Below are 14,334 nucleotides of genomic sequence, written 5' to 3'. Positions count from 1 at the left end.
ATAACTACCAACTGTCAGAGGAGATTGTCACCAATGAAATATTTCGCTTTCAATGTCAACTAAACTATGTTAGAGGTGACTAAGTCTTAACCTCCACAACTATTATATTTACGTTTGTTCATATTCATTAAGTATTATCGATTTTTAAGTTTGTCGTCATACCAACCCACACTGACCAGCGTGGTGAAGTATGGTCAAAAAACCCCCGTGACCCACAGCGTGGGGAGGAGGTCCTTATCCGGAAGGGAATTACAGCACTTATCCTTGCCCCGCACCTCCAAACAGCACGGTTGGCTACATACATAGCGAAAGAAGTTCAACATACATAACAACTTCATAAAACGGTTCTAATGGTTTATTATGAAACGTGCTTCATAAATGAAAATGACCTTTTTTAAAAACATAATATTGTATCCAGACACATTGTCATGCAGTTACAATTGCATTGCAAAATATTGCAACCACCACAACATACAATGAATGACCACAACAAAATTAAACCTCTACATTTCTAAAAATGTTTTACCTTTAATGTAAACCCACCGAATGTACATGTAGTGCGCAAGATAAAACAAACTATTTAAAATAGACAGTGCGAAGTTACGTAGCTACACCTGTATCCAGAAATGTTACACTCAGATGTCTATCATTTCGGTGCACACTAACATGCAGCGTCTAGTCCGGTACAATATTGTTTTTTTTTCCCTTGTATAAAAATATAAAACAGATGACCAAATGACGTAATCTTTAATGGGGCAGTGTCTATGGAAATCTGTCAGATCTACAATGACCACAACGTCCAGAATAACCTGGTTTTGTAATGACTTTGTAAAAGTTATAACATGGCGACTTTATAAACATTACTACCACCGTATGAAACGTATCCAACGCATAACAATGAACACCTCACTTGCCAACAACACAAGCCCCAATTTCTGAGTTTCAAAACTTCATTGCAGTAAAGTACAAAAATAATTCGGCTGCCTGCATCCGAGAATCATAAAAAAAATGTTATTACATTTTGACATCCGACATTTTTTTGGAACATTGTTGCCAACGCAGTACTCATTGCCACGACTCGTAAAACCCCATTTGTTTAAGTGCCACACAGTGATGGGGTTCTGTCCAACACAAGTCTACCACGGTGCGGCCAACAACGCAACCAGTTGATTAATACTAAATCGTGTTCCCCGTTGACCAAACGGCACAACGTCGTGTTAATTACTTCATGCCGAATGTGGTGCTGGGTGGTTCTAATCACAGCATCTCTGATTCCTGAGTTCTAGTCCAGGTTCACAGTTACCTCTGATTCAACCGAGTTCTCACGTGTCGCGAGTTCTCAGCCTCTGTCAACTGCACACATACCAAAAAATATCGCACGTTTGTTTTCACTCAAGTTGGCATATTTCACCTCTAAAACGTAATGTATGTGTTGCCAATTGGCATGCAACAGACACTTGCAGGGCTTATGAAAAGGTTCCTTCCTTGAATGTGGTTAAGAAGCTGAATTGACTTAATAAGCCGCTCTGTAACGTCATCGCTAACACAGGGTGATGCACTACCAGCGTGACGCCGACGGCACAAGTGCAATATTGTTGTAGAGGGGAAAAAAAACACTTTAAAGCGACCGCGTGCATTCGAGTAAAAGTTGCAATAACTGTACACAAGGGTTTAGAAGCGTTGTTTAAACTCAGACACACAGGTACTCTTTAACAAACTAAATCAGTAACAATGACCTCGAGTTTCACAACGACATCCTTCTATAACTCTACCCCCAAGGGTGGAGACGTGCACCTTGACCACAAAACTCCTTGACCGGTTCCCTGCGAGCCGAATCGATAACACCGTTGATGCAACAATACAAGTGGAATTGCAACAGTCGCCTTGCTGCTTGATTTACCGACTTCCCCCAATACCGCCTGGTCAAAAGTGTTAAGCTTTGCAAAGGCTAAATATTTTCGGGTCTGTTTCCGGCAGGGTCTCCTTCTCACTCCAGGTTACATATCGTCCTCACGATACGAAGCACACACACCTTGGCTTCACGTGCCGACACTTGAGCATGACACGTAACATATTAGCTATACAGCGCTCATTGCTCTGACTCCGCAGTACTCTTATTCAAAAGTAAACTAAACGTCAGCGGCCTCTCACGAAACAGTCATACAGTGGCACTAATTGCACATTCCTATGATGGGAGGATGTCTTTCCACAAGCAAACTACTGTCTTCTTGGTTCTTTCGGTAAAGTCACGTAGAACGGAAATAATAAAACATAATTAAATAAAAATTCTCACGACGTTTCGGCCACAACACAAGCAGCCGTCGTCAGGTGAAGAAACAGAGCTGTCGGAAAGACAGCGTCCCAATGAACACTGCCAAGCTTGGCAGCGAATATTTAAGCTGGGTCGGGGGGGTGGAGAGCGCCTTGACAAAGTAGTTTACTTATCAACACCGAGTATTACCTTAGAGTCGCGGTATCTCTTCAGAAAGGCGAGAGACTCGATTAGCTGAGCCTTCTTATCCTGGAGTTTGTTGAAGGATCTAAAAGTTATGTGAAGTCCCTCCCCGTAGAGGCGGTTAAATTTCGATTTAAAGCTTTCGTGACTTTATTATTTCTCTTCTACGTGACTTTACCGAAAGAACCAAGAAGATGGATCCCTGCAATCACGAAAGCTTTAAATCGAAATCAAACTCCTGTTATTATTCCCACAAAGTGGTGCTCATTTTATCGGCACCAGAGGAATGAAATGCCCAATCAATCCCGACTCGGATTTGAACTCGTAAACCTTCAAATTGCGGCAACACAATGAACCACTACGCTACCTGGTGTATTAATTTATAATGATCACAAAACGCTAACCTTTCGTATTATTACAAGGTGAAAGCATGATTTTCTATTACAGTATTGTCGTTAGAAACGATATTGTTGAAGTATAACCATCCGAGTGCCATTCTATATCGTTGTCTGCCCGTGGAATAAAAGACAGAACATGTCCACAGATAAACAGTGCTGGAGTGGTAGGTAAACACCTTGTTCTCCAGTTTCTCTTCCTTCCTATGTCCTTCTCTCCCAGTGATCTTGCATGACCTTACTTCATAATTCTTCTTCAGCCAATGGCAGGGCTAGACGGGGGGGACACGAGAGGTAGGGGCCCTGCACCGACTGCAAATGCCATGGGTGGAAGGATGGGGCAAATATCGTTGCAGCACGGAGTTTTGTTTTTTACCAAACTAGGACAGCTGCATTGACCCTTTCATCTCAAGCGAGTGTCGAAAGCTCGACAATAAGCAGCCACATCCTTACAGCATCACAATAGCAAGGGCATAGCAAGTACAGTGTTGTGCATGGTAAATGCAAGAACATGTAAATCACTTGTCATTTAGCCAGTCAAAATAATAATATATAAGTGAATGTTTTGGCCGATATCAACACAAATTTACGAGTTTGCGAACGCAAACCTTTTGAGTGTTGTATGTATGCATGTTGAACTTCTTTCGCACCATACGGAGCCAACCAAATCTAGAAGAAAAAAAAAACGCATGCCATCATAGCGTCTTGTGTCGGCGCTGCTCTGGCACACACAGCAGTGCCACGTAGGGAACCCCGATGAAGGCCCAGCGCTCGCTGGGCCAGAAGCGGACCGCCGGCCCTCGCTCCGGCGCCTCCGAGAGGACGTGCAGGTACGCGAAGCATACGCAGCCCAGGTACGCCGCCAGGCAGATGAGCACGTGCCTGCACCGCAACGCATAGACACCCCCCACCCATCCATGATCAGACTCACAATTATCCGGCTGTGCTGTCGGTGGGCACCGATTTAGGTCGGCACACGGTGCTGGGAGGGGGGGGGAGAGGGGGGTGGCGGGGGACAGCATCGCGCACCGGCACGCAACGGATACCCATGTCTCCCCACACCAGGTCATCGTTTTATGATGAGTCAACCCTGGTTTAGATTCCAAATCTCTGTTGGTAATATGCACAGTCCCTTGTCGATTCAGACGAGGGCCTCCCAAACGTCGTGCAGGTCGTGGGGGTTTCTTGACTCCGCTGCTCAGTCAGGATTGGTAATGGCAGGGAGCATAGCCACTAAGCGTGGAAGTACAGTAAAACAATGGACCACGCTGCACTGTTGCCCACCACATAGCCATGCAGGGGTGTTTGACAACCTGGTATGCTTAGTAGTTGCACATTAAAGTAATCTCCAGGCTCAGCCCTGCTTAATTTCCAAGATCCGACATCATCAAAGAAACTCTGGGTGATAAATTTAACCCATGTCACGGAGATAATAATGCAGTGTGTTAACCACTACTGAACAGTTCACCGCAAAAGCAGATATTCCTTGTATAGCTGTACAAAGTGTTTGGGGAAGTTCTGTTCGCAGGTAAATGTTAAAGCCGGAACAGCACACAGCAGTGGTGTGACCAGAACCATTCCTGGCTGTCTGTCTGGTACAGAGTTTTTCACACATTTAAGACCCAGTCAACCGTGGGGAATGTCCACAACAGGTTCACAGCAAGCATCACACCTGACCATCTTTGTCTGTCCAGTGCCGAAGTTGAAACATTGCACCAGATAGTCACTTAAGGCTGAGTCAACCTCGGGGTGGCCCCGTCATAACAGGTTCAAGATACCACTTGCCACCACTTGCCACCAATGGCATCAATGGCTGGGAATGGAACCCAAGTCACCTGACGAGTATCGCAATGAGTAAAACACTGCACCGCAGCTCTACACCCACATCTGCGCATAGGCCCAGGTCCCCTGAAAAAAAATAGCAGAATGAAGTTTGTCGGCATCTAAAGGACAACTTGGAAAAAAACACTGTAAAAAAAACTTCAGAGCTGGACTGTATAAATGTCACTGGGGAATGAAATGCAACAAGTCAAGCAGGAAATGTGCGGAGAAACAACACAAAGGCTTGTCCGCCCAGCCGATCTGTCCGCAACGTATACGGAAAGCGTTCGTCTAGCAGGCAGGTCGCTCGCTCGGCGACAGCCTCTACCGCCCTCACCAGAAGCAGTGCAGGTAGGGGAAGTTGACTGCCTCCCAGAGGTCGCAGAAGAGGCGATCGCTGATCCAGCAGAGGAAAGCGAGCGTCCACCAGGCCCCGGCCACCAGGCCCAGCTTGTACACGCGGTTGTTCTCACAGCTGCCGGGCCAAACGGCGTCGCGTTTAGGCGTGCGAGATGGTGACCGAGGACAGTGGTGTGCGATGATGCCCGCATGTCTAACTGCTGTGTATTGAACTTAATCATTCTCACCTCGAGAGATATTACTGGCCATGATTTGGGGTCACGATGGATTGCAATTGTGGACTACTTTATCCATCTCATTGTTAACGTCTCGCTTGCATTGTTATTAACATTTTTTCGTCTTGTATAGTTTGGTCCATTCCATTATCGTAGAGGTTACATTATCTTAGAGTTCACATATCATTTTAATTGCAAGCAATCAAATCTTACAGCACGAATTAAACACATGTATTGTGTGGAAAAACATATATTAATCAGTTAATCAGTATATAGGTCTATTGCATAAGTCACGATTCACAGGAGGAGCTAAGACGAAGCCTCATAGTGTTTCTAAAGTTGAATACGCAGGCTGTCGCGACCAATATTATTCATATTAAAGGTTATTTTTGGGTTAGATGGCATCATGAAGTGTTTCTCAACTCCAGCCCTGTGATTAATCAACCAAGGCGTGTGCGGCATGCAGTGGCCTCACCTTCATACGCCTAGACAAGATTATTAATTTTGATTTAAAGCTTTCGTGACTGCAGGGATTCATATTCTTGGTTCTTTCGGCAAAGTCACTTAGAAGGGAAAAAATAAAATAATACAAATTTACATAATAAAATTCTCACGTTTCGGCCACAACGCAAGCAGCCGTCCTCAGGTGAAGAACAGAGGAGGAGTGCACCTTGACAAGGCACTCTGCTCCTCCCACCCAGCTTAAAATACGCTGCCAAGCTTAGCAGTGTTCATTAGGACGCTGTCTTTCCGAGAGCTCTGTTCTTCACCTGAGGACGGCTGCTTGCGTTGTGGCTGAAACGTCGTGAGAATTTTATTATGTAATTTTTTAATTATTTTTTTATTTCCCTTCTACGTGACTTTACCGAAAGAACCAAGAATAAGATTATTAATAACAAACTAGCAGACTGTCAGGCAGGGTCACAAAACTGGATTTGCGATTCACTGCATCCGTGTGGTCCTACTGGGTTAGTCGGCCCCATGCTGAGCATTCACCACCGCGCACGAATATTACCACGACTAGAGGCATCTTCAGGGGTTGTTCAACACGCAGCCAAACCTGGTAGGCCGCACGTCGATTGGAGGAATAAGAATAATTTATTCATCTTGTAGAAATGCGAAAAGCGATGAAGCTCTTTTTCACATATGTCCAGTCGAGGCGGGTCAGTAAGTTACAACAATGCAAAACATCGATAGGAGTGCCAAGTTTAGGAAAGGTAAGCAAATCACTAAAAGATCAATAATGAAACTAAACAGTATTTTGTTATTTACCAGGTAAAGCCCACTGAGCTATTAGTTTTATTTCAGAAGCAACCTGGCCACAAATGATAGCTCAACGAAGCGGCTCATCATGTGGACATTTATAGCATCCAAATGATCGAAATGCAATGTTTAGGGGGTTGCAAACAAAAAAAAAACCCAGTGCTGCAGCGAGGAATTCCGCTGCGAGCAACCGAACAACGTGAAGTGCGACACCGAACGTGCGCCCGAAGCTCACCGCTTGAGCTCGGTGATGAGCAGCACGGTGCACGGGATCCCGAAGGCCATGAGCGTCACGCTGTTGAGAGCCGGATTCACGAACGCCAGCGCCGTCACCACCAGGGTCAGCGCGCACATGACCACCTTGAACCTGCCCCTGCGTGCGCACACATTAAAAGTTCAAGTTCATTTCATTTATTAGGTATAGCCCTGTGAGCCATTCGGCTCTTGAATCGGGTGCAACCGCAACAAACAAAAAACAAAAACATGAACATAAAACATCTTAAAGTGAATATGTGACTAAGTGCAAACAGAAAATCCAAGAAAAGAGCAAAATATTGCAGAAAAAGCACCGTACACCAACGCTCTGCAAAAATCCCAGCGGGATGCAAGTCAAACAACCAACAACAACCAGAAGACAACTTAGATTAAGGCCATCAGTCTAACTCTGTACTACAACAAACAAAGATGGCTAAACCAATAGACTTTTCGAAATCACCAAAATAAAGCCATGAAAGCAATGAAACAGTGATCACATTCGACAATCAAACATGTAGTTTTTGATTCTTAGAAGCAGAGGTGGATCCAGGAAAATAAATAAATATATATTCGCGCAGAAATGTCTGTCCGTCCCGCGCGTGACGTCACTTCACATGAGGCCCACCACCCCCCCTCATGAATATTCATGAGTGGGTGGATTTTTACACTAACACAAAGGAAGACCGAGCAGAATTAAATAATTTATTATGCAGTCACTTCAAATGTGACGTTTCTTTACAAAAAGTGACGGGAAAAAAAACTACGCAGCACAGTGCTACATCCGTGCGTGACGGCACCGCAAAAGAGGCCCCGCCCCCTTCATTAATATTCATGCCCGCGTGGAAATTTACACTAACGCACAAGAAGGTCGAGCACTCCACATGCCGCACCCCTCCCCTCGTTAATAATCATGAGCAGGTGACGTCACTACACATGCCGCACCCCTCCACAATAAACATGAGGGGATGACGTCACTACACATGCCGCACCCCTCCACAATAAACATGAGCGGGTGACATCACTCCACATGCCGCACCCCCCCCACAATAAACATGAGGGGATGACGTCACTACACATGCCGCACCCCTCCACAATAACCATTAGCGGGTGACGTCACTCCACATAATCATGAGCTAAACAATTTTTCTATTGAATATTTCAGATTTACTGCAATATACACCCGTCCTTGGATGGACAAAAATGCTAGTAAATAAATATTCAATATATTTTCTGTTATGTTAATAATATATCTTTTTTGGGGTCTCAGGGGTGGGTGGCGGGTGGGGCAATGGCCCCAGCCTCTATACGTTTGATTTCCTTCCCCACACCTCTGATTTGCACGATGGGCTACTTATTGCGTGAAAGAAGTTAAATATACACACATACATATGCATAGAACTGGAATTTAGCCAAGGGAAATTAAAATGTAACTTAAATACGATAAGATTTTTGAGCAATCATTGGTGACCAGGCCAAGAGCATCAACCCGGTTTAATCATGGTCGACTTAAACTCAAGATTCAAACCCAGAATCTCAGCGGTGCTGGCTCGCTCAGCGATCTCTTATCCCTGAAGCCAATTAGTTGGGCACCTCTCAAACGCCACATCCCCGAGGTGTCATGCACGGCTCCGTACCGGTTTTTGCGGAAGGCTTGAGGCAGCAGGCGGCGCGGGAACCACATGGCTAGCGCAGACATTATGACCCAAAGGATGGCCAGCTCGTCCAGCATCTGCCCCAGGAAGCTGAGCGTGGCGTGGAAGTAAGCGGAGCCGGCACCTACAGCACATGCCAAGTCACAGCCTTTTCAGTGCGCACAGTGCACAACCGTGCCCACTCGCCCCCTATGTTTCCAATGTCTCGCTCCCCTGGGCCAAGTTCAAATACAGTTGTATAAATGAGATGTATTGAGCCTCACAGAAACCATTCTCTTAATTTATGTCCAGGCAGCATAATAATAGAATAAGAGCATGTTGCCTGGGCACCACAGAGGGGTTCGATCGCAACGCTGACATCTGTATATTTGGAGTTTGCATGTTCTCCCCATGGTCGCGTGGATTTTTCTCCAGGTCCTCCGGTTTTTCCCTCCACATTTAGAAACATGCGTTTAGAATATCTGGCTGCTATACATTTCCACATAAGCCACTTCGTTGAGCTATCATTTGTGGCCAGGTCACTTCTGAAAAAAGAGCTATATAGCTCAGTTGGCCTTACCCAATCAAATTAAAACAGTTTAGTTTCACATAGCGAAATAACTTGATGTTATAAACATACGTTCTTGCTCTTAACAATGTCATCGTACAATGCTTCCGTGATGACAAAATGAGCTCATCAGCTGACTTTCTGATGAACAAAATTTGATTAAAATTAGCTCATCTGGAATCCCAAAAATAGAAACATTAGCATCGCCAAAGTACTTAATTTGCAATGGGTGTGTCTCGACTCAACAAGCCAACAACAATGTTCCCCACGTGCCTTTGAAGGCGCAGCACGAATGACAGCGAGGTTTCTCTCAAATGAGATGTGAATCATCCAGAGCAGGGCCCTACCAACAACCAGCAGAAGGGCCCAGATGAGGTTGATGCCACGATTGAAGTGTCGTGCGTACGGCCGCGATAAGTGGAAGCACAAAGGCGGGAGCACGAAGAACAGCGCATTGCTTAACTGTGAACACAAATACATGCAGATTAAGGACACGAATTCAAGAAAATTGCCCCATTAATTCAACTGCCGTACCAAGAGCTGGAATCGCAACCGTGACCTCTGTGTGCTAACCAGCGTGCTAACCATTACACCACGGACGTTTAAAAAGATAAATATACAATATGCGTGCAGGAAACTATTCTCTTTTCCATTTGGTTAAAGGGAACACACAAAAAACGACTTTAACAACCCCAGTCTCAAACCACCTTAGCTTCTGAGATATAACCAGATTGGGTGCATTCTGGCTGATTTGGTCATCAACAGTGAACACATATATAAACAATATAGAACTACACATCTTCGGCAAACAATGAATATCAATACCAACTCAGGCTGCTTTAAAATACACACATGTGATTGCGTGCAGCTTAAGTACACACAGTAAAGCGATATGTACACACCGGCCAAACTGCAAACACTCAGAATAAACAAGCAGACAATATATATCGTTCAAATATCTGTGCATCCACATAAATAAGCTTCAAGTATTTTTATGCTTGCCATCAACTACAAGGCCCTCTGGGAGTGCATGATGTTAGCGGCATTAGTTCAATACAAGCAACCTCTGCACTGCTTTCAAAATAAAGTGTCTCACCAGCTCAGTCAACAATTTTTGAACCAATACTGGTGAACTTCTAAATGTTAAAGGCAAGGACCTTCTCTTTAAGATATGGGAGCTAGTTGAAAACACAAAAATGCTCGTCATTTTCATTCGCTGCTAGCACCGCAAGTATTTTCTCACCGTTAGCATTTCACTTAATCAAACTTATCATCATCCGCCAGTCCTAATTCTATAAGGCTAACTCTAAACAAGTTCATTTGAAGACCATAACATAACTATCCCCATTTACTGCTTGTATCACTTATAGCCCTGACCTCCAAGATCTGACCGAACAGTTTCCCACCATTTGGCCTTAGATCTTGGAAGGTCGCGTCATCTGGTCCAACACCATGTGAGACTAGGCTGTGGGATCTGGCGGAGAAGGCGACGATGAGGTGTGGTTGCATCACGGTGACCTCGAGCATGATCGAGCTGTAGGTGTGGACGGGCGGGTACCGTATTGTAGAATTCCGCGATGGTGGGAACGATGGCGTAATTGTGCTCACACCAATCCACTTCCGATGTTCCAGCAGCTAGTTGTGGCCAGACCTCCCCACCCATAATGCCCTGCAATGAGAGGAAGGGCACCAATGGCTTTAATGCCCTGGGGCAGAGCTCTTAACGTGAGTGATGGGAACTGCACGGTGAAGGACAAGAAAAGAAAGACGAGTTGGAGACGATGGTTAGAGGCGGGTGGCTGGCAAACATCTGATTACTTATTTATGACTGTCAAAGTTGTTAACGATGAAAGCAGATAATGACGATGGCAAGCGAGAAGAAAACTTGTACATATAATAAAACACGGCTACCAGCTTGGTCATCGGAGTTCAGTCAATCATACAGAAGGAGTTGGACCAGAATTTCCACTTACAGTGCAATGTGTTTATTAATCAGGGTGTTAGTAGCCTAAGAGACCAAATATTACAAGATTAACTTAAATGGCTTAATCACTAAAGATTATTCTAAGACTAAAACCCGACTTGGATGGCCAACAAATGGAACAAGCTTTATGTTTCACAAACACTCGGGCTGGCTTTTAAACTTGGGCGACGCAATCTCTGCTGAACTTTCACAACCTCGGCGATGTTCCCGCAGATCTTACAGATTACACATTAGCTCATGCGTGTTGATCAACATATTTTTTTTAAGCCACCATGAAGAGCTGAGACCCCCACATGTTCACAAGGTACAGACAACTGTTTAGGCATTACAAACACATTATTATAGCTTGTCAACAGGAAATCAAACAATACTGAAAACAACGTATGACCAAATTGGTCACAAGCCCTTCCCACTCAAACTGTTGTTTTGATACTCAATAGCTTCCTTACATAACTCGTGTAAGTTTGGCAATGTTTGACGTTTGGCTCAACCGTTCACATTTTGTTTTGTTTTATCCGGGTTGGGATATCCGACCAAAGTCGAGCTGATTTCGCCCACCCATCGCTGTACAGAACAGAGAGGACAGGCGATGGACATACAATCCAAACAACACTGAGACAACAACAACAGAGGACACAACAGAGGACACGAAACATACAGTACCACACTCACACACTCAATACAGCACACACAATACAGTACACTGAACACACGATCCACTCACAATAGAGAATGCACAACACACACACAACTGCTACACAAAAGATACACACACACATCAGATACGCTATAAACTACGTTGCCGTTAGCGAGCACCTCTTAACAAACCTATCAACCCCTTATCAGTGCCCAACCTCATTACAGACCAATTCAAACCTTGCAGATCACTTATAAATCTCAACGTTCATCTTACAAAGTCCCATCACAAGGGAGAAACACAACACAAATAGACAACAACAACAGCGATGAATGATTGGCTCTCGTCCGCCGTATGGACCTTTAAAACTCAATTCCCCTGTACAAGACGACGTGGGGTGAACTCGCATCCATGCCGGTGGTGGTGGTGATCTGACCACGTTGGACAACACATCGGATGAGAATGGGTACCGTGCACACTCAAACCCAGGAGGCGTTCACAGCGGACCGGCTCGGATGCCACGAGAACGCCGGCGAATCGAAATCTCGAGCGCGCTAACCACTGCGCCACCGCTCCCCCCCCCCCCCATATAAAGGCAAAGATTCCCCGGATAACCTCCGCAGACTGTTGGGGGCAAGTGCCGTCGTCGAGCAGCTACGAAGGCGAAGACACGGCGGTGTCGAGCGGCCTTTGTCTTACCCCCCCACACACACAGCGCTTGACTCTGTGACTCGCGGCGTGGAAGACGTTTCGAGGCCGAGAGCGTCGGATGCGGAGAGAGAGAGAAGGGTCGAGAGAGGCGAGAAGGAAGGAAGGGAGGGAAGGGAGGAGGAAGAGGAGACACGGGGGAAGGACTTGGAGCATCATCATCATCAGCATCACTCACCCAACACCGCGCGCGTCTCTCGCTCTCCACCACAGAGCGGCTATGCCGAGACAGAGTCCCGGGTGACGTTTTCGTGACGTGACGTCGATCCCCCCCGGCACTTTAATTTTATTATTACCGCCGCTAAATACCGATAGACGCAGGCGTACGGCAGCTGTGGATCGATCGTGGCTCGTGTTGATGCAGTCAGCGAAACGTCGTACTCAATTGGGCGCTTTACCATACGGGTGTGCTGCAGTGCAGGGTGGTCCAGATCTCTTGTGACCCCCCCCCCCAATGAATTGCATATTCATTTCTGTTTTAATAAACATAACTTTAAAAAAAAACATTTAGGGAAATAAATGTGGGTCACAAGACATCTGGACCGACGTGTAGTAACACATTGCCACGTTTTGTTCATGTGACAAGCCTTACCCATTGGTCTATGTCGGGTGGTGGTGTGTGAACGACACATTGATATTTACGCGACCTAAGCCACAATAAAACTTTATCGTGACTAATATTGGTCGCGAAAGCCGACGTGTTAAAATGATGGTCTATACATTAAACTTTCGATCACAGTGGACTGACTTACATTATCCATTATATTTTATTATTTTACATTAAACATTATAAATGATCAGCAATCATTGATTCTATTGTTACATTATCCATTATAATACGTTCTGAATAATTATATTTTATTATTTTACATTAAACATTATAAATTATCAACAATCATTGATAATATTGTTACATTATCCATTATAATACGTTCTTCGTCATATATTCTATTACATTAACCATGATCATAATAAGTTATCAATCACCCTTGATTACGTTGTTACATTACCCATTAAAATACGCTCTCCATCGCATTATATCGTATTGTTACATGAACTATTATCTTCATACACCATCAAATTACACGAGCCAATATCGCTCGATGCGATTCTGCATTCCATCATCACCGCACTCACCTTGCAGAGATCGACTCACAGCGCTACATGATCCACGTCGCCTTTCTCTGCCCGCACCTGCCCATCCCACACCAATCACCAATGTGATCTCATCTCTTAATCTCCAATTATCTAATTAACGCCACCACGGTGGGGTGGGGTGGGGTTGGCTATGATATGGGCGTGGAGAGTGGATCGTATAAAACGGTGTTGGTCACTAATTTGCCGGGTGGGCACTTTCGCCCAATAAATGTTAATTGGTGAGGATTGCCACGTGTTTGAAACCATGTGGGTTTGACAGCAGCACGACGCATCTTGTGCATTGACGGGGGCAGCAGCACGTCAGGGGCTGCACGAAAGGTCACCAGTGACCTCCGGTGACCCGCGGGCTTTGCATTGAAGAACACCGGAATAAAATGAACAGGAGGAAATGTTAATTCGCCTGTTTTCACCGCACTTGACTCATCAATGCCTCCCTTCTGCACACTGTAGGGGGATCTGTCGTCACCACACCGCATCCCCAGGCTGATTAAGAGCCTCAACATTGACGCCGTCCATCTAAAATCGAAATCCTCCTCCTCTTTTTTTGTTTCTTCCTCCGAGAAGCTGGCCACGAGTCGGCAACATGCCACGTGTAGGAGGCGCATGTCCCTCTCCCTCCGTCTCATCGCCTTAATCCCCCTACCGCAGTGGCTCTCAGCTGGGGGTACATGGACCCCCTGCGGGGTAATGTGGCATGTGTCCCAGGGAGTAACGTGAAGTGATGTATAAATTACACCTGTCCACACATACGATTTACCCCCTAATCTTGTGCAAGGAAATTGAGTTTTCAGGCCCATACGGCTTAGAGCCGTTTAAATACGGGCAAAAAAATGTTTCGTCTTATTTGTTTGTGTTTCTCCCTTGTGATGGGTCTTTGTAGGATG

The 14,334-nt window shown here is 45.3% G+C and overlaps 1 protein-coding gene across 3 annotated transcripts; it reads right to left on the bottom strand.

Moving 5' to 3' along the window:
* Positions 1–340: 340 nt before the first annotated feature.
* ACER2 (alkaline ceramidase 2) lies at positions 341–12,584 on the bottom strand. 3 transcript variants are annotated; one of them, XM_078862076.1, is made up of 7 exons: positions 12,471–12,584; positions 10,522–10,632; positions 9,311–9,425; positions 8,399–8,540; positions 6,745–6,882; positions 5,009–5,146; positions 341–3,732 (listed from the first exon to the last, which is right to left on the bottom strand). In XM_078862076.1, the coding sequence occupies exons 2-7, from the start codon at positions 10,624–10,626 to the stop codon at positions 3,546–3,548; spliced, it is 825 nt and encodes a 274-aa protein (XP_078718202.1). In that variant the 5' UTR covers positions 10,627–10,632; positions 12,471–12,584; the 3' UTR covers positions 341–3,545. The 3 variants fall into 3 exon arrangements, with proteins under 3 accessions (XP_078718202.1, XP_078718203.1, XP_078718204.1); XM_078862077.1 differs by lacking the exon at positions 12,471–12,584 and adding an exon at positions 11,088–11,119; XM_078862078.1 differs by lacking the exon at positions 12,471–12,584 and adding an exon at positions 10,937–11,048.
* Positions 12,585–14,334: the final 1,750 nt, after the last annotated feature.

This window comes from Lampetra fluviatilis, chromosome 13, assembly GCF_964198595.1.
Source record: "Lampetra fluviatilis chromosome 13, kcLamFluv1.1, whole genome shotgun sequence".
NCBI classification, from domain to species: domain Eukaryota; kingdom Metazoa; phylum Chordata; class Hyperoartia; order Petromyzontiformes; family Petromyzontidae; genus Lampetra; species Lampetra fluviatilis.
The sequence above is the reverse complement of the archived record's forward strand: the minus strand, read 5'-3'. Positions and strand labels throughout refer to the sequence as shown.

Coding starts and splice junctions, on each gene's coding strand:
- ACER2 (XM_078862076.1), bottom strand. CDS start 10,626: ATGGGTGGGGAGGTCTGGCCACAACTAGCTGCTGGAACATCGGAAGTG. Junction 6,883..8,398: donor CAAGCCTTCCGCAAAAACCG/GTACGGAGCCGT, acceptor GTGCGCACGCAG/GGGCAGGTTCAAGGTGGTCA. Junction 5,147..6,744: donor CTCATCACCGAGCTCAAGCG/GTGAGCTTCGGG, acceptor TTGGCCCGGCAG/CTGTGAGAACAACCGCGTGT.